Source organism: Hetaerina americana, unplaced genomic scaffold (assembly GCF_022747635.1).
Source record: "Hetaerina americana unplaced genomic scaffold, ioHetAmer1.1.p SCAF_1, whole genome shotgun sequence".
Taxonomy (NCBI): domain Eukaryota; kingdom Metazoa; phylum Arthropoda; class Insecta; order Odonata; family Calopterygidae; genus Hetaerina; species Hetaerina americana.
This window is the reverse complement of record NW_027286069.1, coordinates 72,856,957-72,884,880: the sequence shown is the minus strand read 5'-3', so window position 1 is coordinate 72,884,880 and position 27,924 is coordinate 72,856,957. Positions and strand designations below refer to the sequence as shown.

General features: G+C 40.3%; 1 protein-coding gene across 1 annotated transcript; it reads right to left on the bottom strand.

Annotated features, from left to right (window-relative positions):
* Nucleotides 1-1,687: 1,687 nt before the first annotated feature.
* Inx2 (innexin 2) lies at nucleotides 1,688-21,976 on the bottom strand. The gene is made up of 2 exons (XM_071591365.1): nucleotides 20,883-21,976; nucleotides 1,688-5,630 (listed from the first exon to the last, which is right to left on the bottom strand). The coding sequence occupies exons 1-2, from the start codon at nucleotides 21,234-21,236 to the stop codon at nucleotides 4,908-4,910; spliced, it is 1,077 nt and encodes a 358-aa protein (XP_071447466.1). The 5' UTR covers nucleotides 21,237-21,976; the 3' UTR covers nucleotides 1,688-4,907.
* Between the last annotated feature and the right edge of the window lie 5,948 nt (nucleotides 21,977-27,924).

The following is a 27,924-nucleotide window of genomic DNA, read 5'->3' as shown; positions in this document are numbered from 1 at the left end:
CAGATTTTTCAATAGAATCGCTGGTTTCGATTAAGCACAAGAAATTGGAAATTGAGAAGTGCAATACAAACATGTTCTATTTAGCGTTTATTTTTGCCTCGGGTGTAAACCTTCAAACGATTTTTCTTCCTCTCAGCGAGATTAGGGTTGAATTAATGAATTAAAAAGAAAACCATGAATTCTTGCGTAGAAAATTGAAGACCCGCCAAAACAAATGGCACAGAAAGCGAGTCAAATAAGAAAGTTGTCATTAATACAATTTAGTTCACTACTGTCAGGACGGAAGTCTGTTGCTTGATAATTCATTAAAAATTCGTTCTTCGGGCAATCAAACAATTGAGCCCAACCCCTTTTCATTCCGAATATATCGCTCAGTAAATTATCAAGGAAATCCTTACGGAAAATTCCTTAATTAAATCATACTCATCATTTCGTCACGAGCCGCCCATTTGGTGTCTAACATAATGCCCAATTCATTTAAACGAAGCATTCCCCACGCCCAATTCGAAGCATATGAACTTTTATCAGCTTCGAAGAATCATTTCAATGTAGCCATCAAGAAATCTTTTGAGCTGACACGCACCCTATCGCATAAGTTTTTTGACGAATACGGGCCAATACTGAGTTTATTTAAAAGGACCCTACGGTCTTAATCGGAATGAGGGATGAAGAATTGCTGACGTCGTTTGACAGGTCGACACGTATGATGCGATGAGAGAAAATCGCAGCAGACGCGCGGGTCTACAAATAGCACAAACGGCAACCCCGCACTATCATCCACTCAGCCCAAAACCACGGTCTCCTAATCCGTGACCTTCCCACTAACGCTGAATCACACGACTGGGCCGAGTCAAGCAAAAGAAGCACGTGGCAATCACTGTCATGTCTAGCGACATTCCAGCCTTTTCGAGATACCGACAGAGAAATTAAACTCAAATATCCACTGCCCGAAGTCCTTTCATCAGTCAGATGTACGAGAAGCGCCAACCTATTCCATGTCGAGACCAAATTATAACGTGCTGACAGCAAGACGAAAAAAAATGTATAAACACCGGTAAGGCTTACCAGAAATAGTTTCCCATGCGAGGAGAGAAACGCTGCAATATTCACCCACTTCACCTTCACGTCAACTGACAATCCATGAAACCGTACCAGACACTTAGAAAGACAATGCCCAGTGGTTAGGGGAATGTTGCCAAAGGCTCCCAGAATAAGATTTAGTTTCAAAATGCCTTATTATTCCACGAATGGAATAATTAATTTTCAAGATAATATTAAATTTTAGAAGTTATACCTTCGTCAAAGTGCAAAATACCTTGAGTATCGGGCCATGCACAAAACGGCGATTCCAATTAAAGAAACAGATAAACATGCCTGAAAGGAGTAGCAAGAATCAAAAAAGCCGTGTATCAGACAAATATTAAAATGAATTCAAATTGCAATGATGTACAGGATATCGTTGGATTGAAATTCTACTCGCTGCACACACGCGAAGAATATACAATTATTACTTTCACATTACGTGGGAAACCATCGAAAGAGACATAAGGGAAAGAAAAGAAGGGTGATAATAATTCGGTGATAAATAACATACCTTTAAATCGCAAAAACATTCAGTCCAGGATATTACGCCATTAGTGGGAAAGAATCCAAAACGGGTACAAAAACAAACATGCCAGACGCTATATTTATGTCTTAAGCGATGTAAATTTATTCATATGAATATATACAAAAATGGGCCATTACCTCGGTTGTACAAATGGAAAACTTTGTAGAGAATATAACACTGCAACAATTCAAGTCTACTCATGAAAATCCAACAACATGGAAGAAAAAAAAAGGAATGTGTTACAATTTCTTTTTACATGAAATGAGCCTTCTCTGACTATACAAAAAGACTGGTCCCAAAGCGCAGGCACATTATAAACACAAAAAATGAAACAACGCAACAAATGCGTGTAATTATAAATCATACTTCTCATTCACTTTCTCAAGACTTTTTAAAAACGTTTGTGTTACAATACAGTTATTAAATAGCATTTTCTCATCATTATCTCATCTAATAAACTCACACAATCAAAAATATAACGTTGATCAAAGTAAGGCACAGCACTTGCGTTATTTTTTTCTCATTTTCTTAACCACAATCACTCTTAATGTCTATTTCTGTAGATTTTGTATCGTATGGATTTCAGGCACAGTTGGTACGAAGTACGATAAAAATCAAAGAGCTCAAAAGACTTTTATGTAGGAGGGATTGAAGGATTAACAGGAGATTCGATTGTGCTCTAAATACAAATAATGGAAAATAATTCTTCTTCGGACTTGAGCATGGAGAGAATGTGTGGACAGAAAATAAGAAATCCTTGGTATATATATTAAAAACAGGTGGGGCGCGGAGAGGAGGATCCGAGAGAAGTTGGAATAGGGTTAGCAGGATTGGAATGGCAAAAGAATTGGGATGGGAGATGTGGAATGCATTCCCCTGCAAAATAAAACAATAAAATTGGTCCCCTCCTCCGATATGTAAAGCAAGAAAAGGCGGTGACATTACAGCAGACCCACATGTTCACATACAAAAGGGAACATGGAAAATTGAAACTAGCTGCACGGCTGAAAATCTAGGGTAAAAACTGTTATCAACCACATTTTCGATTGCGCTAGGAAAAGTTTACCCACCCACCCCCCCTCTCCCGAGCATAGTGGCACGATATCTTCCCCTCCCCCATTCTCGTTCACTCCAGTGTCCCGTGTTAGATACCTCGCTGAAGGATTACACCAGGAAAAAATTGAAAAAGAGCATCCATTTCCTCTCACCTAGGATTTTGAAATACTAGGATTAGGAAAAAAACAACTGATTTGGTCCACCACGGAATGAATGTTAAACGGGAGACATGAATCCAGCAATTTAGCAAGCAGTGCCTTCACCTGAAAGGTTTTTCACACAAAAGAAAATGTACAAAATATATATTTATATTTAATGTCTTCTATGCTGGAGAGCATTTAACGAAATGATGGTTGACACCTTGCTTTCAAATCTCTCCTCTCTGTACCCTTACCTCAACATCTTGTAAGAAAAACTTATCATCACATTTTGCTAGAGATTTGGACAAATCTTCAGTCAAACCAAAAAAAGAGGCACTTAAAACATTTTCTTGTCATTCACGCACCTCTTTTCTTAAAACTTATATAATAATTAACATTAATATCATATCATAGCTCCCACACTGAACTTGGTCATTCATTACAGCAGATTAATGCAGCTTAGATTCAGAGCATTAATACCACTTGCCTCAATTCCGCTAAGTTTATGAGCAACTGATCTCGGATGGATATGCTTTCAATTCTAATGGGGAAAATTTAAGATGAAAGCGTCGTTTTCAACCGATGTTCCACGCCGATCCCATACGAGACCTAACCAAGCTAAACTAACCCGGAAGCTGAGTCTGCTGGTCCCTGGAACCAATCTTTATTGCCTTGAACTCCAGCCGACCTGCTTTTCTCAAGTAAGGGTCGAAATTAAAGTTTTTTTTAAAGTGGAATGCATAGGAAAACTAATCAATAAATACAAAAAAAATAATAGGAATGTGGGAACTGCGAAAAAAAAGATTATCGAACAGGAACCTTTTTTTTAAATCAGCATTCCCTTCTTTTCCCTTAAAATGAGAATTACAAGGCCTTATAAAATGAAATATGAAGGGCTATATTAAAGCGACTGGAATGAGCATCTGTGTAGGATATGAGCGTTACTGGCACGGTGGCGGTGTTGGGCACCTGCACAGCCGACGACACAAGGTCGAATTAGATATATATTTATATATATTTCGCGGGAAACACGTGTTGACGAAACTGATTACGTCCCCGCTCATTAAACTAGTGCAATATCTTATTTTTAAAAAGCTCAGAAGTAACAACAAGCAAAATATTGTTCTTTTCACAGTCTTTCTTTTGAGCTAATCACAGGAATACTAAAAAGTCTCGTTCATTTCCCAAATATTTGGGCATTGTATTAGAACACATAAATTTGTGCTGACCGTCACTAGTATTGCATAACGTTTCCTACAGTTACATTCAATTACTTGAATGGCACGTCTACACTTAACGCTACCAAAATCTCAGTAGGTTATTGGAGAAATTGCTGGCAAAAGGCACTAATACTTATACATATAAAAATTCGATCTTTTGTTGTTTCCTGCCCTCTGGCAACGTATATTTCATTGTCACTTCGCGTCAACGTTTAAAACGCAAACTGAGTCCATAACGATCATTAATCCAGAGTGGCATTCTTATACAGTAAATTCAACAAACCGCACCCTAGTGATAAACATGGCAGTGGTAGGTATCTCATATACCCAATCTTAAACTCCTAAACAGCACGCTATCATTATCTTGCCTTTCGTCAAAAATTGCTCAAAAACCCTTGCAAATGGACAGTCAGGATATTATCCACCCTAATAAGGAAGCCTTAGTCTCAACAGCCTTCAATTATTACCGTCAGTCTAGTTTTTGGGAATGATCTCATCACGCGCCCTTCCTAATCCAGACTTAACTGCAGCAATCAGTAAACGGACCGATAGCTAACAAAGCGCAACGAACGTCCAGTTATCCCGGCTACAGCAGCAGCCATGGACGTCCAGTGCGGAGTAGTCTTCACTCCACCACCTTCCTTCCCATCCCACTCCCTTCATCACTGCATGTCTTGTCCCAATCAATCATTTCTTTTCCCGACACACACATATTTGAGGACACAAATCACCGCCAATGGAGCGTGAATCACCATGCCACTCGCCACAGCGGCCCCAGTGACCATATCCCATCGTCCCTTCTTCCGTCACTCCACTTTATGGACATCCGGACGCTGCTTGCAGGACAGTCCTACTCCTCCTTCGACGTTGTTTAGGCCATTTTTAAACATTGTCTTTGCCATCTAGTTTGGCCGCCAGGTCTGCCACCAATTCCTTATAAATTAGCGGGTCTATGTTCTTCCCCAACTGGTACAGGACGAACCAGTCACCTATCTGGCACTTGCGAGTGATCGTTTCTATCTGGTCGTGCGGCGCCAGCCTAGACCGCGCGCGAAGCAGATACGTGCGCACCTGCGGCCCTAAAACGACTGCGGCGCGGTAAAGGATGGCCACGCCCGTAATGACGGACAAAACCACGAACCAAAACCAAAGGAACACGTAAATCTTTTCGTTTACGATGTTAAGGGGGAGCACGCAAAGTCCGTCGAACTTCTGGACCGAGCCGGAAGGACCGTATTTGTGGAAGACGCACTTGGTGACCTTGGGGAATACCCTGGACATAGGGTCAACCCTTTCCTCCGGCTCCCGTTCGGTCATTGCTATGACCTCGGCACCGTAGGTGGTAAACTCGCCACCTAGGAATAGATCCATAAAATATATCTGACCCACGACATTAATGAAGTTGAGCGCCTCGCAGATAAAGAATCGAATGGCGTAAAAATTCTGGGCATGCAAGTTGGCAGAGAAGTATTCGACCAAGAGCTCTTTGCGGTCGTTCTTGCAATCTTCGCTGACAACAGGGCAGTTGAGGTCGAGCACTAACATCTTGATTCGGCCACCCTCCCATGTTTTCCAGAGGTAGCGGGGAATGTAAAACAGGATCGCCTGAGGGAGAAAATGAACAATTTTCATTATATGCACAGCATATACATTTTAATGCATGCAACAACAAGCTTTATCAACTAATACAACTAGACTGGTAGTAAAGGAGACATAACACCGAATTCATTCCACTCTTGGGTTAAGCAACCACAACACTCCTACCATTTCGGAGTAAATATAAAAGCTTTACGTGATAATTCCAAAATTTATTTTACAGAAGAAAAATTTGACGCCCAGAACTACTAAAAACAGGCAGGAAATAGGTTTTCTCGGAAAAATAGTATTATTCACCTGATGCAAGTACTCACAGCTGCTACATCACGAAACAATGTTTAAATTAAACCTAATCTCCGATCGTTCCTATTCGAGATTTCGAACTTTTCATCCAAAATTCTGTGCAAGGTGTACACTCCATGCAACACAACTCGAAAATAAGATATGCATTTTTAATATGTTGTGTGTTCGTGCCAAACAATGGGTTGCAACGCGTTTAACAAGGTTGGAAAAACATTGATATGCAGTATCAATGACGATGTCAAGTGAGCCAATAATCAGTGAATTGCAGTTTTTAAAATGGGCCATGACAAAATCAAAGAAATACGAAATTTCACGGTCAGGATCATGCGCACACAAAATTGGAGTAAGACGTGGCTGAACGTCATAATGGAATTACTTTCCACAAAAACGTTTTTACAATGAAATCAATTTAAAGATTTGAGGTAGAATTCTATTCAATTTTCAGCTAGAAAGGGTCGTGAGCGTCGGTAAAAAAATTACCTCTCGTTCAACAAACACCCTTGCTTCTGTATTATCATTCTGGCATAATACAGGCAAGAGTAGAGAATGTTTCATCTGATACTAATATTATCGTAGAAAATGTTGACAATAGGTAGGATATAACTAACTGCCGTTGTCATCAGTTCTCGTTTCTTTGTCAATAACACAGCACACCCTGGAAATGCAATTTTGGATCTGCTATCCTGTTAAATAGAATTCGGAATTATTTTAAACTCAGTCGTAGGCGATTAAAATAAAGGAAAATTAAATTTTAAAGATCGCACCAAATCGCTTCGCCGGCGATCTTCGAATGGCAATGCAGGAAGCATTCAGTTTTTTTTGTCCTCCACGCATAAAAAGCTCACAAAATTCGATGTCGGTTAAAGCAACTTCAAACCATTTTATTTATTTCCCCGACGCTGAAATATTTGTTCCCCAGACGAAGAAATAAAACGTCTGTAATGATGAGCCTTATTATAGCTTCTCCGCCAATGCTGTTTTAGAATGTTTACATTCTCTGAATGTCTTAAGAGTATTGATGGCGCAAACACACAAATTTCGACATTTTTATGAGTCATCGAGGACTACGGATATTGTCACAGAGTTCCTGATAATAGCACGGATTTCGTATTCGACTTGACTACCCCAGGCAATCTTGAGGTTTAGGAAGTGGCTACGCACATTCTAGAGCTGAAACATTTTCCCGTCACCAAAACATTGTGCCTTACATAATTGACGTGTTAAGTTGTTCATCCTACTGTCTACCAGCCTTCGTGCCGCCCAAAAATTGTTCTCTTCTTCCTAAACCTTCTCCACTTCCATTCGACCTTTTAACAACCCACTACGCCTTCATTTTCCAACAAATTTTACCCTGCAGCTCCTGCCCTAATTATTTCTAAAAACTTCCTCGCTTCTCTACTTAAGAAATTGACTTCCTTCATTCATCTCCAAAACCACGACGCAAAAGCCCCCATCTACTCCCTTCCTCAACGAACTTTCGGAACCATACAACGGTGGGCTCTATATTCATGCCGCCAGTGATATTTTCTTGATGTCTTTATTTTGCGAGTCCCTGGCCTATATGCCCACTTATTTGTAAATGCTTCTTTTTCTAATACAATTCTTCTCAGAATACCCTCGGCACGACGGTCATTTTATGGCAAAATACTGCCCAAATACGACAATTGCACGGTCTGCTCTAAATCTAGCCCTCCTACATTTGCATTTAATATGGATTTTGTATTATATTTGTTATCACGCGTGGACATCAGTACATCAGCTGGCCAGCTGTTCCGCGTTTTAAGCAGTTATAAGTTGGTTTGGTGATTTAAGTTGAATTTACGTTCACATTTTCATATTCAGTGCGATGATGACAACAATTTCGAGACATAGAACATCAATCACTTTCATTCGTATGAAAACTACCGTGTTCGGGTACCTACCTATGAAGATTGGATACATCTGCATTAAAAATTTCATCGAGGATCGAGGGGATGGGACACGGCTTGCTAGGAGCTGATACCTCTTCATATAACGAGACCGCAAAAACTAAGAATATCGACAAGAGATCCAGTGAGATATTACGGATGCTCTCTCTAAGGAATCACTTTAGGGCGCACAGACACTACGTGGCAGTGAGTAGCTGAGAACAGACCAGAGCGGAGACAACGAAGAGACTGGGGCAGTGGTACAACCCGACTTATCCACACTTACTCCAACGTCAATTTACAGAAGCCGATATTGCGTTATCAATTGGTGCCTGGAGTAATCTGGTGCAACTGTGTTTCATGTAAAGGTTACATCGCTACAATAATCAGAAATTCGCCCTTTGTACACACGGGCATTGACCCGTCTCTGTGTGGCATTCGCTGATTTCCATCAAGTTCCCTCATTATATGTACTAGGAGCTTATAAGCGTGAATGATGTAGATTATGCCATTTGCATACCAATGACTCTTCACTCATTAGCAAAAATATTTTTAATTTATTAAGGCATATAGTATGTGTGTCTACCACATTCTCTAAAATGCTAATTTCCTCTTCGATTGATCAAAGATTATAAATGAATTGGCAGGCTCAAAGAGGAAGGAGTAACAGCGTTTGGAGGCGCCAAAGGATTCGTGGACACACCGAATAAGAGAATTTCATTATATAAAGCCATGGAATCATTATCCCAGACAAAAAATACTGTTGACTGACTGAAGTGGGTGATTAACTTTGAATACACTGGGATTCGAATAACCCTCCCTATTAGATGATTCTGCCGCATTATTCCCATTCTAAGGCATTCGAGTCCATTATGTAATTCGTTTCATTCTACGCGAAGATGATAAATATATAGGTGGGGTAAGACGTAAAATGGAGGGTAAAGACGCCTAGATGAGGTAAACTGACCCCAGCGCTAACAAAAAATAAGAAAATACACAAATGATATTTTCATTGAATAAACTTTTGGACAACATTAACAAAAATTGTCCAATAACTGCAGGTGAGTCGTGAATACCAGTGTCAACAATTTTCGCGTCCATCGATTTAGTGTGCCATCCGCAGCGATTAAAAATAGAAACCGGCAAGCCACAAGATACGTCCGTCCAACACAGAAGGAACGGAAAAAATACAGCGTTTTCAACTTATATTTGAATATCCATCCATCCCTATGCGCGAAGAAGCCTTCGGTGGGCACGCAGGTCTGACACGAAATCTTGTTCGAAAAAAAATCTCCAAGCAGTTACCGACTCTTGGAGGGTAGATGGATGCCAAAACCACCGACGCCTCCATGCACGCACGGGTATGCCGTGACCTCTGTCATGCGAGCCATTTCCGCGGAATACCCGCGACCATCGACAAACCGTGAATGATAAGCGGCTGTGAAAGGGGAAATCCTCGACAGTTTTCTTCGAGCTGCCCGCTTAGAATGCGGCCGGGGGATCGAAATATAGATTCCCTCACGGCGCACTCCTACACGACCCGACGACGAAGAGAGAGCCGAGACACCCCGATGGCCTCTTCGCGACCCACGAAAGAGGCACGAAGCGAACAAACAGGCCTTTTCCCCCTCCGCACGCGTGACAATCCTCGCGAGAGCACAATGCCACGCCGACAAAAAGGAGGAGGGAGGGGTTGTGCCCGCCTTTGGAGGGCAGACACCGTTTTGTTGTGCCCTTTCGAGCGGGGGCCGGCGGGCGGGCGCTTGCTTTTCGTGGGATCGTGTGCGCGGTGTGGGCGCTCTCTTTGTCTCCCCTCTCCCTTCCCGCTCTCTCTGGGGGCCGGATCCGGCAGCAGGGGGCAGCACATGCGGAAGCCAGGTTGATGGTGACTGACGGACAGTGCAACATGCACGCCCGCGCGAACAACACATTCCTGCCGCTTCCGGCTACTGCAACCCGCACACCACTTCGAGGCACGACACGAGAAATTGCAGTACACTTCGGTTGACTTAAGCGATAATAAATGATTGCGTCAAGGTTGTGGACTACGACTCACAGTGATAACTTCGGAACTATGGTATCCCAACCATACCCAGTTCCAATAACTAATTGGGGTTGTTATTAAAAGCACCCAGGCGAACGTCTTGCATCAAATCGTCTCGGAGATTCTCTCTCCGATATTTCGCAATATAAGTAATGTCCCCCGTAGATGACGATCGAAATGGTGGGAACATTACGTTCATTTTATTCATGCGGTTAACCACGTACATTGGTTATTTATATATAAGACGGGATGTTTAGCACTACGACCGAAATATTAACATGACAAATACTCCTGTTTCGCGAGCCGTAAATACTGAGACGTCTTTATAATGGAGGCCACGGCCCCAAATTATAAAGTGACAGACTGTAATTTCACCAACCGAGTGGAGAAAATGCACCGTAGGAATAGAATGTGACAAGTGCGGGCAAAGCACAAACGCTTATATTAAATACAAGTCGAATTTTAACTGAAGAAAGATTGAAACAAGTAATTTAAGTCTATCGACGTGGTGTTCCACATCACCATTCCGATGAAAACAGAGATAAAATCATCCCCACTTAAGCCGAATAATTTTGACGTTCCTCGCGAAACGTTATCGCCCTTGTCACGCAACAATGCCCAAAACCGGAATACATAACTTGAACAATTACGTCAGCAAAAACCAAGGAAACTTGTTCTTGAGAAACTTGAGGTCCACAGGAGTAGTTAGGAAAATGCCATCGAAATTATCAAGGCTAAACACAGATTGTATCTAGCCTTCCACGTTATTGCCGTACAAGTAAATGCACCACTTTCAAGGAATTTGCTGTCATTAGAAATCCTAACATTCTCAACTACTAAGGATCATTTGATTTCGACCAGAAAACATTATGAAAATCGACCGTAAAAATCGGGGATCTGCAATGACTCATAATTGAGGTAGTTGCATTTGGATTGTGAGGTTTAAGCCATTACCAATACATACTGCTAAATCGTTAGTATTTCCCACACCATCGATTACCAACATAAATTAAACATTGTCAAAATTTATGATGACAGCGTGACGCGGTGGTGGTGATAGCTACTCAAAATCTTGAAAAACCTCAGATGTTAAATTCCAACCTCAGTAATTTAAATTGGTTCAGGCAATGAATGGACATAAAGTTAAACCCGAACATCACCACCAACATTAACAACAACAAAAATTTCCAGCATCGCTCCATGGATATACTAAGGAGCCAACAATAAATGCACGGTCAACTTTGAAAGCATAACTAGCTTTTGAACGCTAAACAAACATCTGCATGCATGTGTGTATGTATGAACAAGTATGTGTGTGTGTGTGTTATTTTGCTAACGGCATTTAGGAAATATTTTACGAAGGTTAAGTACGCATGGGAAGGTGCTTCATTCCGCCTGAACCGTTTCCAATCTTTTCACAACTACATAAAAGCTCATCTCGGGATGGAATCGATGACACTTTCCCCACTGAGTGATCCCGAACGGCAACGCTAAAAAAAATGCCTTACGTATCAATTTGATGAACACCGCTAATGGGTTGGCTAGGCTGCAGCAGGTAATCTTCCTTGATTAACGACGGCAAAGAAATTAGCATGTCGCCACACAGGCGAGCGGAGAGCTCTGAACAAATAACCACGAAGATAAACCGACGCATCCGGCATCCAGCGAGAAGCTAATGAATCTCCGATAGAAGACGGGAATACTACCTAGATCACAGACAGGATCGTTTCCAGACTGTAAAATTAATTTATAACAGACGACACAACTATGGAATGATTAGAAACTTAAGTAACTATAAATTGAATCAACAGGCGTTGATATGTTCCATTTGCAACCAACTGTGAAGCAAGAATGACAAATTACGGAATACACATCACAGAAGAGCATCGGGCATGCCGATATTGGGCAGATAAAATGCGAGGATGGAAAAATCTTAACTGCCAAACTGCAAATTTTGGACAGATGTAGCTGTTGTGGTTCCCACAAGGGTGGACCACGCCGCATTCCGCCTTTAAAGGCTCTCTGCAGCTGGGGCCGTCAGAGCGTCTTGAGCCGGTGGTGCTAAGGGCGCCGCTGGCGGAACGCCAGGGCGTGGTGCTGATGGGTCGGAAATGGAGCAATGAAAGCCCTGAAGAGGGCACACATAAACCGTGCCGGTGAGCGTTACCCACCTTTACCGGTCGATCTGGGTCCCTCTCAAAAAGTGGATTCGAATTACCGCATACTCGTAATAAAGATAGTTACAAATGTCATTGAGGTATAGAAAAAATTGTACGTACTTACAACAGAAAATTGTCTCGCTATGCAAAAAGCACCACCACTTAAGTAAATAACTAATATCGGCTAAAAGAGCCGTCAGGTTACTGCGGTAAGTAACGTACCCTATGTTACATCGGAAGGTCGAGGGTTTAATTTCCAAATCAAGCACCGACCGTGAATGTTGCCAGGGCATATGGCAGGATACTGAGATGAAAAAGGATGGAAATAATCCGTCATGAAGGGTTTTAATGTGCTAATTTTCCCTCGCGTTATCCTCCATATGGCCGCTAAATTTTCGAGAGCCCCTGTACTCCCTGTATTTTGTAGAATTCTTGAATCAATGAACTTGCAACTTCAAATGAAAAGAACAGGTACGCTTTCTTCACTTTTTCAATTATTTAACTTTCAAACGAGTGTCACGAAAGTGAAATTCCTTCAAAACGGCACCTCATGCAATATATACCTTTAAATTTTCCTTCAATTAACACTCTAGATCTGCCGCCATGCTAATGACCAAATAGTCAACCGTCAGGATGAACCACTTCGAGCGTAATAGTACTAGGCAATCACTGGAAAAAGTCCGTAATATTATATAAAACTCGAATTATGTAAATAAAAGTTTCCGCTGAAAGGCGTTATGTTGATCTCATCAGCCGGCAATCTGAAGATAATAGATTGCCGCACAATAAGTTAAGCAAGAGTAAATACTTTCACTAACTTATAGAATATTCAGTTAATAGCCAATCCTGATGACTTCGCCAGCACGCCTGCCGCCATTTATGTTATCAACATAGATCCTGAACTAAACCGCTGACCCGCGAAATGATTAATTTATGACTGTTTGATTAACCTGCCTACGTCTAAATTTAGGACTCTCAAAATGATTTATTTGGGTTAGGGACCACCATTTACATGACACACACTCTATCAGAAATAATTACCTCTCGGTTCATTTATCTTTAAATCAAATAGATGGGAATAAGTAAGTTTTCTTAGCCACTAGAGCGCATCACGCTATTAAAATGAATGCGGAATAACTATTAATTAACACATATCTCACCATTATGGTTTTTGGCCGCGAGTCTTTTCAATGAGGGAATGAACCAGGTATTACGGGTAAGGTGACATTTATGGCATCGACATGCTTTCACACTAGTATTTTCTTCTATGACCACACGGTAGAGTACTGGCACTCATACAAATGGAGTCTTAGTTTTCGCTGGCGACAAAATATATTTCCCGAAATTAAGGATGTCCTTAGCAATAATTCAAGTCCATTATCCTTCGCATATTTTATGGTAATAAGATAGCTACTGTAGGTCGTAATATTCCGAGAAGGAAATAATATTTAAACGCAATGACACTGGGCCCCGTCGAGACCGGGAGTGAGGAATTTAAAACAACATTTAAACTTAAATCCCATTGAAGTCGCGTAACACTTAATAGTTGAGGGATAATTAAACATACGTAATGCGATAACCTCACGATGAACTCATCGCCTCTCACTCAACAATGGCAACGCTTGTAGCCCAGCTCTTATGGAATCCTAAAGCGTTATTTCCCAATCATATCACTTACTGTGTAAATTGAAAACTTTTGGCACGTAGGAAGAAAACGCAAGTTTCCGTTCTCTGAAGTTCTACAATAATTGGTACATGTGTGAAAACTGTTCACAGCGAAAAGTAACTATGCTTTCAAACATTAATAAAGGGGCTACCCACACTTCCAGACTCGAATGACACAAACAAGCAAAATTCAGTCCACAAGTACGGAGCAACCTAATCAACAACGTAAGACACCGCCGGGAACATTAAGGAACCTAGACATATCAAGCTCAGGCACTGAGGCGAAAGCATAGCTCAAGCTAGATATAACACGAGGCCTAAGATTTAGAAATATTATGTTTATACACCTTTTCCTTCGCACGGGGAATTGCGACCAAGACAGGATTGGCACGGCCAGAACAGGTTTCATGGAGTCCCTCATTTTCCATCTCTACCTTCCGATGACACTAATAATATTTTTAGTATCTACAAATGCACAAAATCTTTTTACGGTTGGTGACCGAACACCCCCCGCCACACGCCCTTGCAGCGGCTTGGGGGTATTATGTAGATGTAGATGAAAATGAACACCTGAAGGAAAATATTAGTTAATTACAATTAGGAAAAATGGAAGATGGGAAGAATCACCAGCAGGCCCTTCCATCAGAATAAAAATGTAAGCCTTGAATTTTCTGCACGTAGTTATTGCGGACAGTTAGGTCCCGGTAAATTTATGCTTTTAAGAGTCACGTCGAAGAAACAAACGCCCTGCTAATAGACCCTGTTACCTAGTTTCCAGTTCCGATGCATACAACTCTTTGAGAATTTGCATTCCGCAATCCTTGCGGAAAGCGGCTCTACACCGTGCCCTATCCTCCCCTCCTAAAGTATTCAGTTGCAAGATACGACTTCGCTGCCCACAGTGCTATCACGCTAGCTGAATTTTTTAATCACATCGCTGAAGGGCAGTGCCCCATCGTGAATAACCTTGGCGGAATTATTCCAGAGTCATCTTTAAAAAAACTGTCTACAAAGCCCACGCTTTTCTCGCAACATTCCTCGTGGATACATATTCTTTAGCTATGTACATCGTTCATCCAACGGTTAAGAGTTTCTTATCTTTGGAGGGGGACGATTTACCATATTTAAGGTATGACTTCGACCAAATAAGTGACGAGATATGGTGCGCTGAATATGATATTGCAAGAAAAATTGATGCTTAATAATAATAATAAAATGAAGATCGAAAGAAAGCTTATACACGGTAAAGGCGAGTTTTTATTCAGAGGCGAGTAGTACACCAGCGATCGTAGTAGAGCGAGCGTTGGACTAGAGAGACGCCTCTGGGCACCCTCAGCTCCACCGTGGTTTGTGTGAATCCGCTGTGAAATTTTCGGGGGCCAATTTTCCCGGGAGACCACAGCCGGCAACAAATTCTCCTACCCTGATGTGTTAATTTTACACGCTGTGGGCTTAGTACTATTATTAATATTACGCGATTAGACGGTTTCACTCAACATTTCAATGGAAATATTTCAGAAAATGGCAAAATTGAATAATAACATGCGCAAAAAAATGTTGCATAAACCAAAACCAGTAGCAATGCGTCACAAATCAGATGAAATGATAAAAGTAGAAGTTCCACCCACTTCGATGTCATCACCTTCATGGAATAAGGAAATGCATGAAGAACAGAAACATTATGGTAAATACATGGTGTCAAGACAGCTTGTAATTCATGTAATTCAAGTGCTAGGTTACAATTAGTTCAGGCCTTCGAGTTACTAAATGAAATACTGAGGTTTGAAAAGTGCTGATGGGGACTAGTCGTAGACAACAGATGGAATTTAATCTAGGGTAGTTTCAATTAAGTGGAGCGTCTTTTTAATTACATTTTGAAAACACACTTATTTGTAGGAAAGGAGCCATTTTACCACATAACCAACTATTAGTATTAATACACCCCAAAAACAGTTCCGGAATAATGCCAAAATTAAGACTGTCTGATGAATTTTTTTAACTCCCAGATTAAGAAATTTAATTTTAGTGTCTACCAGAAGGTAAAAAACGAGAAATGGTATTAAATGTAGGAAGACTTGATTTGACCAAAAGGGTAAGTCCGTAATACTTTTCTGCACAGCTGAACAAAAAATCAACAACCTGTTCTCTACAAGTATTACTGTCAAAGTGGAAGGTTCTTTTCGGCCATGGGAACATTTTTGGGAAATAAATCACTGCGATAAGTTGCGATTCCGACGACACATCTCATTAGATGGGCAACCTCTTCAATCAACAGCATGTTAACAATGTTTGTGGCTTGCATTATCCATTTGAAATTGGCGACCATTTTCTCATGTCCGCATCTCTGAAGCGAATGACCGGGCAACCTCATACTAAAACTATCGTAAGTATTGTTTATCAGCGAAATGCACCGTAGGGTGTTAATAATGATGTCACCCATTTGCCAGTCGCAAGCCTACCTACCACCCAAAACACAATCAAACGATTTTCAAAGCAAATGAGACATATCAGTCCTAAGCTTGTAAATATTGGGCACCTTAAGCAGTTACCAATACATCGAGATCAGTAGCAAAAATGATCGATATCTCTCCTAGGTGAATGAGAATTAAAAAGGGATAGTGAAAATATATTTTTCTAATACCTACTAAATAGCTTTGTTCATGGAAGAAATAATCTACAGGCATTGAAATCACCTAGGATTGTGCGCCTATGTCTATTGGCGGTCATTAAAAGTAAAGACCAAAGAGAGAGAGATAACTTCAATTAAGTATTCATTAATGGAACTTATGCACAATGGCAAATATATACAGGGTCACAACAAAAGGTACGGAGCAGTGTGTCGCAGAGAAGACTAAAGATGGCTGCTTGTTGTTACTGGTAGCCTACCCGAGCGGCAGTCGGTGAATCCAGTTACATGACTAGCTGAGTCAAATGTCACCCGGCGTGTGCATCACGACCGGTTGATCGACCTCAAGATGTTGAAGATTGAGCATGCCTTCCCAATATTAGTAAGTAAAGAAACCAATTCAAAAGTTGTCCTTGGACTTTCAAAAAAGCAGATAGTCCCTATATCTAACTTCCGAAGAAAGCCACCAAACGATACGGCGAGAACCTGCAAAACGAGCTTAGTAACAACTTGACATTACAGAGGCGTGATTGGGAGTGAAAATGGTTCCCCTTCTGCCACCTAGGCCCCTGCATCTTCCACTTAAACAGGCTGCAACGATGAACTTGATCATGCTAAAGGAGAGAACGCCAGGAATGCACGCGTTTTCTCAGGGCATCACTTTTTAAACGTATTGTAAATGTGCTGATGTTTAATGAACTAACAGCATTACTTTGACTTTCAATGCTACAAAAAATTGCACTAAAAAAAACGACAAAAAAGAGGAAAATTAACTCCCGAGTTTGGGAGATTGCTTCGACAGCACTGGTATAAATAACTCCAGTGCATCTTTTTCATTTCCCCCTCATATGTATTACTCATTGCATGTGTCCCCTCGAAAAGTGACATTAATGCCATAAATTACTCATTGAAACTCTATGCCAATCATGTTAGTAAAATATTACTAAATTATTTATGAAATGATAAAAGAAAATAATTTTCGCAATGGTCTTTCAAATTTCCAATATTATTTCCAGCGGAGCTCACTCGCGGAAAAAAATTTCAGAACTATAGTATCAACTTCATTCTTTCTTACACAATGGTTCCTTGGTTTACATGGAAAATGTCTATGCGTTTAAAAGTAAATATACAAAAAATAAACCAATCTCTGCGAAATCAATAATTGGGTTCAACAAAAAGAGTCGCATAAAAATGCAGTTGTAACTTGGTATAAAGCCATTCGAGGTAAAAATATAGAAATGTTCGGTCATTCTCACAATAATAATATATAATAAACGCTTCTCCCAATGATTTAAAAATAACTTTTAATTAACTTTCATTTAGCAGAACGAAATGCTTCTAATCACTAAAAACATGTATGCATATGGTATTGAAATACAATTATAGCATTAATAGCTCGCACGAAACTAAATTCGAACATCAAATTTATCTAGCGAAAAAGAAAATGAATGTGGCAAAAACTTAAACTAAACGTCCAGAGTATCCTATGGTAATGGCTAAACACCACTCCGGGTTGTTATGATACATACTATATGTATATGTAATTGGAAAAGTAGTAACAAGGGTTGTTTTCCATAAATGAAAGCCCATCTTTGGAAATATGGAACAACTATATCCGTAAACAAATGCGAATTTAAGTACCGGCACGAATCACATGTTTTAACGCATAATATGTATGACTTCGTACCACTTCCATTATCCGTCGCTAGTTCTTATAAACTGTGAACAGCAGTTTCACAAACAAACCATTTTCCCTCACAAGTTGAAGCCAATATATTGACCAAGGCAGCTACGTGACTTTTTCATCTCGCTCTATCCTCCATCTTGTGAAATGCGCTTTACCTCCTCCCCGTTTTAAGCTCCTACTTGAATCCAATGGATGAGCATCTTGGAAAGTCAGATCGTGGAGAGGAATAGAAAAAAACATTTTCCTTCGAATGCCGCATGTAGTTCTACAGATGGCACAGCTGAAAATTTGGAAATAATCAATACCCACGCGACCTCCGTTCAAATCACTAAGGCAAGAAAATAGTTTACTCAACCCGTGCGTGGAAAACGTAAGAGTAACGCATTAACAACGGCGGTTTAAACTATGAATTCGGCAATTGGCACATTTCTATTACTCAAACTAACATCAACATTTTTTTTACAAATTTGGCCGTCTGAGGAGAATGTTAAAGGAAGTATGATACTCCCTGGCGGTCACACAACAATTGTGAAGAACAAAGAATCTGCAATAGGCTATAGAAGTACTCACTCATCTACAGCATCAATCGCCTGAAGTTTTAACGAGTGGTATCGCCAGCAAACATCAATTAAAACCCTCAACCGTTATTATGAGTTGAAAATGGCACGCACGACCCTTATTGTACTTATACTATCATTATCTCACAAATGAAATGCGATTTTTGGCACTTTCCTAGGGTATCTCTCAAATAAATACACACATGAATTAAACTCGAAGACATTTCTGAAAATTTACACACTGCATTTATAACTATAAGGATAGAGCTTCCACTTACAATTATTAAACCCAAACTGCAAAACTCCAAAGAAAATACATACGATGCTAACTGATAAATACTCAACGAAAACATTTGATAGTAATCCCAATAGCTTACAAAAATTGACAAAAATCTCTAGGACGGAGAGAAGGTCGAATGCTTCTTTTCAAAGCTATACAAAATAAATTGTTAGCGATAATGCATGTTCAACGCTACCTCCCTCAGACAGGATAAAACAAATACACATTCATAAAAATTTTTGTAGGCAATCAGGATCTTCTTGCGCCATTACTGATCTAGTCCTGATTCAAATGGCACTAGGCCAACAGCATGCAAAATACTAATTTACCACCAATCCTGATTGATTATTTTCTCTTCTTAGATCGTGCTATGCCATTCCATCGTAATTTAATATAATCTTTCAGTAATAATTTCTTAATTTCGGAGATCAGAGAGAAATTTGTTAGTTTACATCGGTTGGCATATGTAGATCTCCTTGACCTGTTATACACTACTTTTGTGGGCATTCACCAGCGATCGCGAAAAAACATGAAATTAGTCAAATCATCCAGACATTAAATCAAAGTTCTGAGAAATAGCTATAAAACTGGTCAAGTGTCAATCAAATACGAGGGCTGACGATTAGCCCACCGCGATAATAGTAAAAACCTTTGGGTGAACATAATATTCCCGAAGAAAGGCATAGATATATATTCAGTTTAACCGAGAAATCAGAGTAGGCAAAAAAATTAATAACCACTGCCCCTCGCTAAGACTGCTCGTGGAAAATCAAACAATAATAACATTCCCATTTAACCCACTCTGGTAGCCACAGCGTCGTCTCAAAGACAACTGAGAAAAATTGTACATTGTACTTATTTTTTACATTGATTTCCATTGAAATATTACAATAATATACTTTTTTGGGCGCACTAAATTGCATGCAACACCTCCATAGGGCCTCTGGTCAGTGTGAACACGCTATTGGGATACAACGATCGAAAGGAACGGTTATTGATCCTGGCGCCACCACGTGCTTACTCCCCAGTAACAGCAAGGCGTAGGGATACATAATTCAATATTTCAAATAGTGCAGAATAATTCTCGATAAATGGGGAATTTTAGCACAATAAACAAATTCATAATTAGTCGAGGGAGTATCTGAAGACGTCTGTCTTTAATAGCGGTACAGGAATTAAAACTTAATACCATCAATAACAATGTTTTCGACGTGCATGGGAGACAATAGAGAACTGAAAAATGGCACCAATTACAATTGGCAAGCAAACACTTTTTAGCAACAATATCCATTTAAATGAATAAAATATCCTAGGTACTATCTACCAGATATAATAATATGTACATTTCATAATGATTCTCTAAGGCCAAGCGTCAAATGTCAACACTAACTTTTGTAACGCGTTGTGCACTGTGGGCAATAGAAAGCACAAAACTATGTTTCCATGCTTTAGGTTTGATGTGAATAAACTGTTTCCTTGCATACCTGTGAGTGTTATTTTTAAAAAACCTTCGGATGTAATACAGCAATAAGTAAGCTTCCGAACCTTTTACGATGAAAGTGAAAGTAAGCATACACTAATATCCCGGAGCAATCCTAAGATAACTAATTTCCTACATTATAAGTAAATTAAGCCCGGTAGAAAAATTAATCCCCAAGCACCCGTAAATAATCTAATGATTCCTCACAATCCAGTTTCGAGGCAGAAACTAGACAGGCTGACTGTAGAAAAATTATCTTATTTCTTTCCACCTTAAACCATATACCAAGCAATTGGAGTACAAAAGCGAGTAACTGCATTGCGAATGACAAGCACTTCAGTTAATAAAATTCAAATAACCCCCAAAGTCATCTCAAATATTGATCACTGGCTGCAATTATGATTACCTTACCTACATTAGGGTATAATCAATTCCATGTTAGTACCATGGTTTAAATTGTCAATATTCAATGCCCACTACAGTAACCGGCGACCATCCCATTTAATCAGTCGAGCTTAATAAAAAATTACTAGGAAAACATTAAGCTACTCACCTGAAAAAATAAGACGAAGCAGACCCACTGGTAGTACTTATGGTACTTCAATTCCTCGCCGCTGCCATCTGGACCGACCCCAGGATGAGGCACTTCAATTCCAACCTTTCCATTAATCCTGTCAGGTATCGTGTAGGTGGAATGAATCCAGCAATAGGTGTCCATAACATTGGGATTTATTTCGTCGACGATACAGTCGATGGGGTCACCAATGTATTGGCGTGAAGTCACCAACAAGGAGAATGCAATTAAAATAATCACGGTGGCTTTGTAATGCAGCCGGAACACGTTGTTGTCAATGCACACCGAGTCGAGCTTCAGCAGCCCTCGAACGGAGCCGAAAACGTCAAACATGGTGGCGGCTCACGAGACTCAAAACAATAGCCCAAAAAAACAAAGACTGGTGATTTCCCGTGCTAGCGACAGCTACGCTAAGCGTTGGGATACCCGATTTCTTCGGCGTCCTCTTTCCTAAATATTGAACAAATTTGTTCCACAAAAGCCGAGTCGGATGGTTCTTCCCGGGAAAATTGCTTATGGACACCTAGCTTTCGAACGTCGTACGCTGCAGGTCGTTAAATATCGATTTTGTATCGGATGAAGCGAGAGATTTTAAATTCGTTTTCAACTGAATTCTTTCATTTTTTTAAATATGCCACTAGAACTGCTTGGGAAAAATGCATATATACGTGTCTTGTATATATGGCCTTTTCAGTCTGGACTGCACAAACTATTCACTTGCCCACGACATCCACAGAACTCTTTCAAGAATCCAATTCCTTTGAGAAAAGGAACTTAGCCTCCCACCTCCCTTCCCACGACCCCTCCTAAAAGTCTTCTCAAAACACAGTCACTATAAAACACTTGTTTTCCTTCGGTCTCCTTCCGACGAAGGCCCGACCAAAGAAAAAACTCCCTTACCGACTAAGAGTACTGGAAGCTACCAGCTGATGCTGAGGTCGTCATCGGAGTCGTTAAGTGGACCGAATTTAACACACTTTTTGAGACAAACCACCTCGCGCTGATGATATGACTTTAGCGCAAGCTTATGTGCTTCTGTCTGCTGTTCTCGCTTGACGAGGTTCTCTCGCACTGCCGATTCGGGGAGGGGGACTCCGGGTGGGAGGGAACTGCCATGGAGCCAATGGCTTCGTCCCGCACGGGAAAGAGGGGAGAGTGGCGCTGTAGGCAGTGTGGCAGTTTTGAGTAGTAGCCGGGTATTTCGGTAGCTGTGGGAAAACGGAATGGAATTCCACTCGTTTTTCGAATTGAAAATGCTGCTGGTCTTTACCTGACGGCATGAATTTCTCCTTGGAGGTAAGGTTGATGTATTAGCGCACGTATAGCTATCGGTTTTCAAGCAACTTTTGTCAGGTGCCATGTGTGGTTCTCCTGTTTAATTGAGAAATTCAACTCTCAGTACTTGAAACTTACTGAGCGTATCCTTACGCTCGCGTCTTTTTCCTCATTGGATTTCCCGCTAAACGCGCGAAATTTACGCTGCTTACGAACTATTCCTCGTAGCACGCATGGCTTTTCCTGGGTTTCCGTATTAGGACTCTAGCCATACCCATTCTCCCCGAGCAATGAATCGCTTTATCATGGAGGAGAATAAACTTTCAAAATCAGTTTACGGTATGGCTATACTTATACAAATGAAAAACTGACGTCGGAAGCAGTGAAGAGAATTACTTAAGTCTCAAAATTGGAGTTATTTACAACAGAATTGAGAAGAAAAATATTAATATGGACGCATATATTCGAGAGTAACTTAAAAATTGTTTACTTTTTAATATTTTTCTATATGCATCTTCAATATTAGACCCTGAAATATGCTTGTTATTGTGGAAACAATGGCATTCATATGAACAGGACATTTCCGGAAAAATAACCACTCTATAAAATTCATTTTCACTAATTGGTTAATGAAATTCAGGATTAGTTGAGAAACTTAGTTGAAGTGACAAGATTTTATTTGAAAAAGATGCTAATTAACGCCGATCGTTCGCACTTTGTGGAGTTGACCAATTTCATTAATTTATCAAGCAGAGTAATCATTTTTCAGGAATGTATATTACCCTTTTGCCTCTAAGATATAAGCCAGCAATTGTCTTGCTGGCTGGCTTTTTGGTGCTCATCATTATTATTCTCTAAAACAGTAATTTCTGTATAGTGCAGCGCTATTTAGCTCACATTAAAATGCTTCGAATGGCTTATTAGAGCAAAGGATTATTTCTATGTTATTAAAGGATTATTATTTCTATATTATTAGATAGTTAAAGTTGATTCTGGATAAATATTCCAAAATATCGGCATTTTAATTATTCTGAACAATTTTTAAAGGAATGTAACACTCATTCGATGGATCTTATATCCATGTAAGACGTTTTTATGCTACATTCGGGCGGTTGATATCATACGTTATGCACAACCACAAACGTTCGGTTTCTCTTTAAAGGATTTTTCTTGAGTTTGGATATTGAAATAAAATGAAGATCAATTTCCTCGATGTGGAAGAATCATTAACTTACAAATTTATTCACATGTGTAAAAAATTAAGCAAAGGAATTTATCCCATGATAAAAATCCTCCACCCAAATGCCAATTTCCCGAGCACCTCCAAAGGTTAGCAATTAATAATTCTAAAAATAAAGGAAAGGAACTCCTCAATTCATAATAATTACATGAGGGCACATCATATCGATAGGTTGAGTTCAAACAGTGATATTATAAAAGGAAAAACTCTTCTATCCATAAAAATTCATTTTATATAGAAACTAAGAGACTGCAAAGAGTATCGAATTTTTTAGTCCCAAGTCCCAGTTTTTACGCGAACTCGTTATTTTTGAGTCGATTGCATATTTGCAAAATTACTTTTTAAAAACACCATATGTATAGGTTGTAGCACGGCCATGGGCAAGTTAGATCATTTGGCGTTTAGGTCTGGGTGATATATCAGTCTTGTGAAGAGGGCATCCTCTTGGAGAGACCCTTCAAAAACCCGTATGATCAACCGAACAGATGTTTAATGATTGTATCAATATCTTTCCATCTATCATGTGCTGCTGCAATCTCCATCCATTACTTAAGCAGCAATAGGTAAATGCCAATAAAAGTTAGATGATTGTGATCGCAGGGAAAATACTGGGCGCTTGAACATCCAGATTTTAGATGATGTTTCTGATATAATTATGTATTCGTACTCATAGTCCCCGTAAATATATTCATTGATACAGAGACGAAATCGTTTTAGTCCCTGCAATCCAAAGTTTACAAAGCCAGCTAGACATTTTAGGAAATATTCCCGATTCCAAAATGACGCAAGATGCATACTAAAATATTTCATGCTGGAGTTGGCAATGTTTTCCCATTGTTATACGATTATTATTAGGTAATCTACCGGTTAAGGTAGGTTTTTGGATGGAAGCAAGTACCAAAAAAATATTTTGTGACTCTTAGCAAAATAAAACACAATCCAGCAACTTACTTTACATCAGATCCCTCTTCATCTCCTTCCTCCCTTCATCCCGTCCAAAATCCCTATCCTGTTCCTGCCCTTTCCTCATTTGCCCAACATTCTCCCCTCTATTACATTCTTCAACATCACATTGCCGATCAATACCCCCTTCAGCCACTTTTCCTGCCTCCATAGGATTACTCCCAACAAACCCCTCTCTTCCCACCATACCAAGTACTTCCTCGTTTGTTTTCTTCTCTGTCCATTTCACCCTCTCCATTCTTCTCCACACCCACATATCAAAAGCCTCCAGTCTACGTCTATCCTCCTGCTTCAACGACCACGTTTCCGCGCCGTACATAGCTACGCTCCATATCAAAGTTTTTACGAGTCTTTTCTTAACATCCTTACTCAACGTCCCTGTCATCAACTTCCTCCTCCTTTTGAAAGCCTCTTTGCCTAGCGCAATTCTTCTCCTTACGTCCCTACTACTTTGACCGTGTTGGTCCAAAACACTACCGAGATACGTAAACTGTTCTACCTGCTCTAGTTTTTGCCCTCCTATTTTAATGTTAAGCTTAGCCTTTATCTTTCTAGAGAATCGCATAACCATTGTTTTATTAATATTGATTCTCATCCCAACCTGTGGCACTGAATTTCCAATTCACTAAGCAATGCTTGCAGCCCCTTGGCTGACTGACAAACTAAAGCTTGGTCATCAGCAAACCTAACTGATTTTACGAATCCCCCGCCCATTTTCATTCCCACCTCCAGTTCTTCCCATGCCTCTTTGATCATTTCCTCTGCATACAGGTTGAACAGCAACGGTGATAATGGGCAACCCTGCATTACACCTCTTCCTAACACTGCCCATCCGGACTCCCCGTTCCCCACTCGCACCTGAGCAGTCTGAGACATGTACAGGTTTCGGATTAGCCTCCTTTCCCTCCAATCTATTCCTATTTTCTGCAATATACCCATTAGTTTTTCCCAGTTCATTCTATCAAACGCTTTTTCGAAATATACGAAACAGGCAAATACCTCCTGGTTGTGTTCTATATTCCTCTCGATTAGTGATCTCATTAATGCCACGGTATCACGCGTGCCTCTCCCCTTCCTAAACCCAAACTGATCATCCCCTAAGTCATCATTTGCCCTACTCTCTATCCTTTTGTTTATTATCCTGAGAACAACTTTAGCTGCGTGGGATATCAAACTTATCGTCCTGTAGTCCTCACATGATGTAGCCTTTACCTTTTTCGGAATAGGAACTAAAACAGATCTCACAAAGTCTTCCGGCCGGATTCCTTCCTCATAGATAATACGGATCAGTCCATATAGAGTCTTCCTCCCACATTTTCCTAAAAATTCCTGTAGTTCCACAGGAATGTTATCCACCCGCACGGCCTTATTTAGTTTCATCTCCCTTAATGCCCTTTCTATCTCATTGTCTAGTATGCTTGGACCTAAGCTATCTTCCTCTACGTCATGTTCCTTTTCTGTCTAACTTTGTTGGTCTAAGCTCTTTACTATGCAGTTCTTCTATAAATTTCTTCCATCTCTCTTGGATCTTTTCTGTATCAACTATTATTCTACTCGCCTTATCTCTAACTTTCCGCAGAGATATTCCCTTCTTACTTCCCGATAACGATTTAACTTTGCTGTACAGCGCACCGATTTCACCCTTCCTCTGCAGACTTTCCATATCCTCGCACTGCGTCTTCCACCATGCTTCTTTTGCTTTATTTGTTGCCCGCCTCAATTTATTGTTTAATTCTTTGTACTTCATTTTGCCTAACTCTGTGTGCACATTCTTCCATTTTCTTCTCTCATCCATCATTGCAATCATCTCATCCGTGATCCATGGTTTCCCGGTCCTTTTTCTGTTAACGGTTCCTATAGCGTCATTTGTGGCTTTCGATAACCCTTTCTTTATACATTCCCATTTTTCTTCGATGGTACTTAGCTCTTTACCAACCTCCATGGTTTTCTCTACAGCCTGCTAATACTCCTTCCTTGTCAATCCATTTAATGCTTTCACATTCCATGACCTAACCCGTCGCTCCTGCCTTATCTTTTTTAAACACACGCTACATTTCATAACAACTAAATTGTGGTCAGTGTCCGCAACCGCTCCCGGGAAGCTGTGCGAATTTATCGCGCTGTTCCTAAACCTGTGTCTAACTAGAATACAATTTAGCTGATACCTCTCTGAGTCACCTGGCATTTTCCATGTATACCTGCGTCTTTTGTGGTGTCTAAACCAAGTGTTGGTGAAGACTAACTCCTGTCTCCTGCAGAACTCAACAGCAGTCTCCTGCAGCAACACACTCGATTATGTCCTGTGCTTAAGTGTTCGTATATCCTATCGACCTCTTCCTCCGAATGGTTGCTCGGTGGCATGTATACCTGCACAATGGCCAAGTTCGTCGGTTCTGCTTTTATCTATACTCGTAATATTCTATCAGTTGCCTGTTCTATGTTGATTACGCTTCTTTCTACCTCTTCATTTAATATTATGGCAACCCCTCGTTTGCTCTCGTCCCCGCTGTATATTATTCTATAATTATCACTCCAGTAATCCCCACTATTCTTCCATCTCACCTCGCATTTCCCTAAAATATCTAATTTTCCCCTTTCCATCTCTCGCTTAATATTCTCCAATTTCCCTGTTCTCATCATAGTCCTAACATTCCAGGTTCCTATCCTAACGAATGTGGTCTTCTTCTGCGTCTTCTGACCTGCTGCTGTCGATTTTCTCTTGCAAGGGATTCGTGGGATGATGACCGCGGAAACCTTGCTTCCCGCGCTGCCGGGCACGACACACGGCCGGTTGGGCCGAGCCCCGTAGTTGCCAGGACTCATATTCTCTGTATTGTCCATCCTTTAAATCTTGGGAATGATAATTGACGTGGTTTCCCGTTACCTTCCTCAATAGCGTTTTTAACGTGACGCTCAATGGCCGCACGTTTTGGAAAAAGAGGATATCAATATTTTGCCTTCCATGAAATTTCTCCTTATGTATGCCTCTCCTTACCTACTTCCGCCAAACTTAGTTCAAGTGCCCCTGCTTCTCAACGTAGTCCACAACTTAATTCTATAATAGTCTTCACCGCACCTTGCCTTGAATTTTTAATCTTCTTATGAACCTCTTCTTTAATCCATGAATTCATTATGTATCACCATGAACTTTTATTTATTTATTTATTCAGTATTAGTTCGAAAACAGCACATTTTGGCCTTTACATCGAACTATTAACAACGATAACAATGGTCACATTCACAAACACCCAAGCCCTAGGCGGGAATCGAACCCGCGACCCTTGGAATAGCAGACGAGGACGTTACCCCGCCGCCACCGGGGTCGGCGTTTTGCATCAATTTCCTCATATTTTTATTAATATTTTTAATTTGTGTTATTTTAATGTCAATATTCTCCTTTATTCCAGAACCCCGCAACCTTATTTCCTTCCATTCACCCATGACAGCGTCATAATCCAATACAAATATGAGGTGTTACACCCCTCTTTACCCTAAGCAAAAATATAGATATTTATTTATTTCACACATGCATTCTTAATCTTC

Coding starts and splice junctions, on each gene's coding strand:
- Inx2 (XM_071591365.1), bottom strand. CDS start 21,236: ATGTTTGACGTTTTCGGCTCCGTTCGAGGGCTGCTGAAGCTCGACTCG. Junction 5,631..20,882: donor GCTTCGTCTTATTTTTTCAG/GTGAGTAGCTTA, acceptor TTTCTCCCTCAG/GCGATCCTGTTTTACATTCC.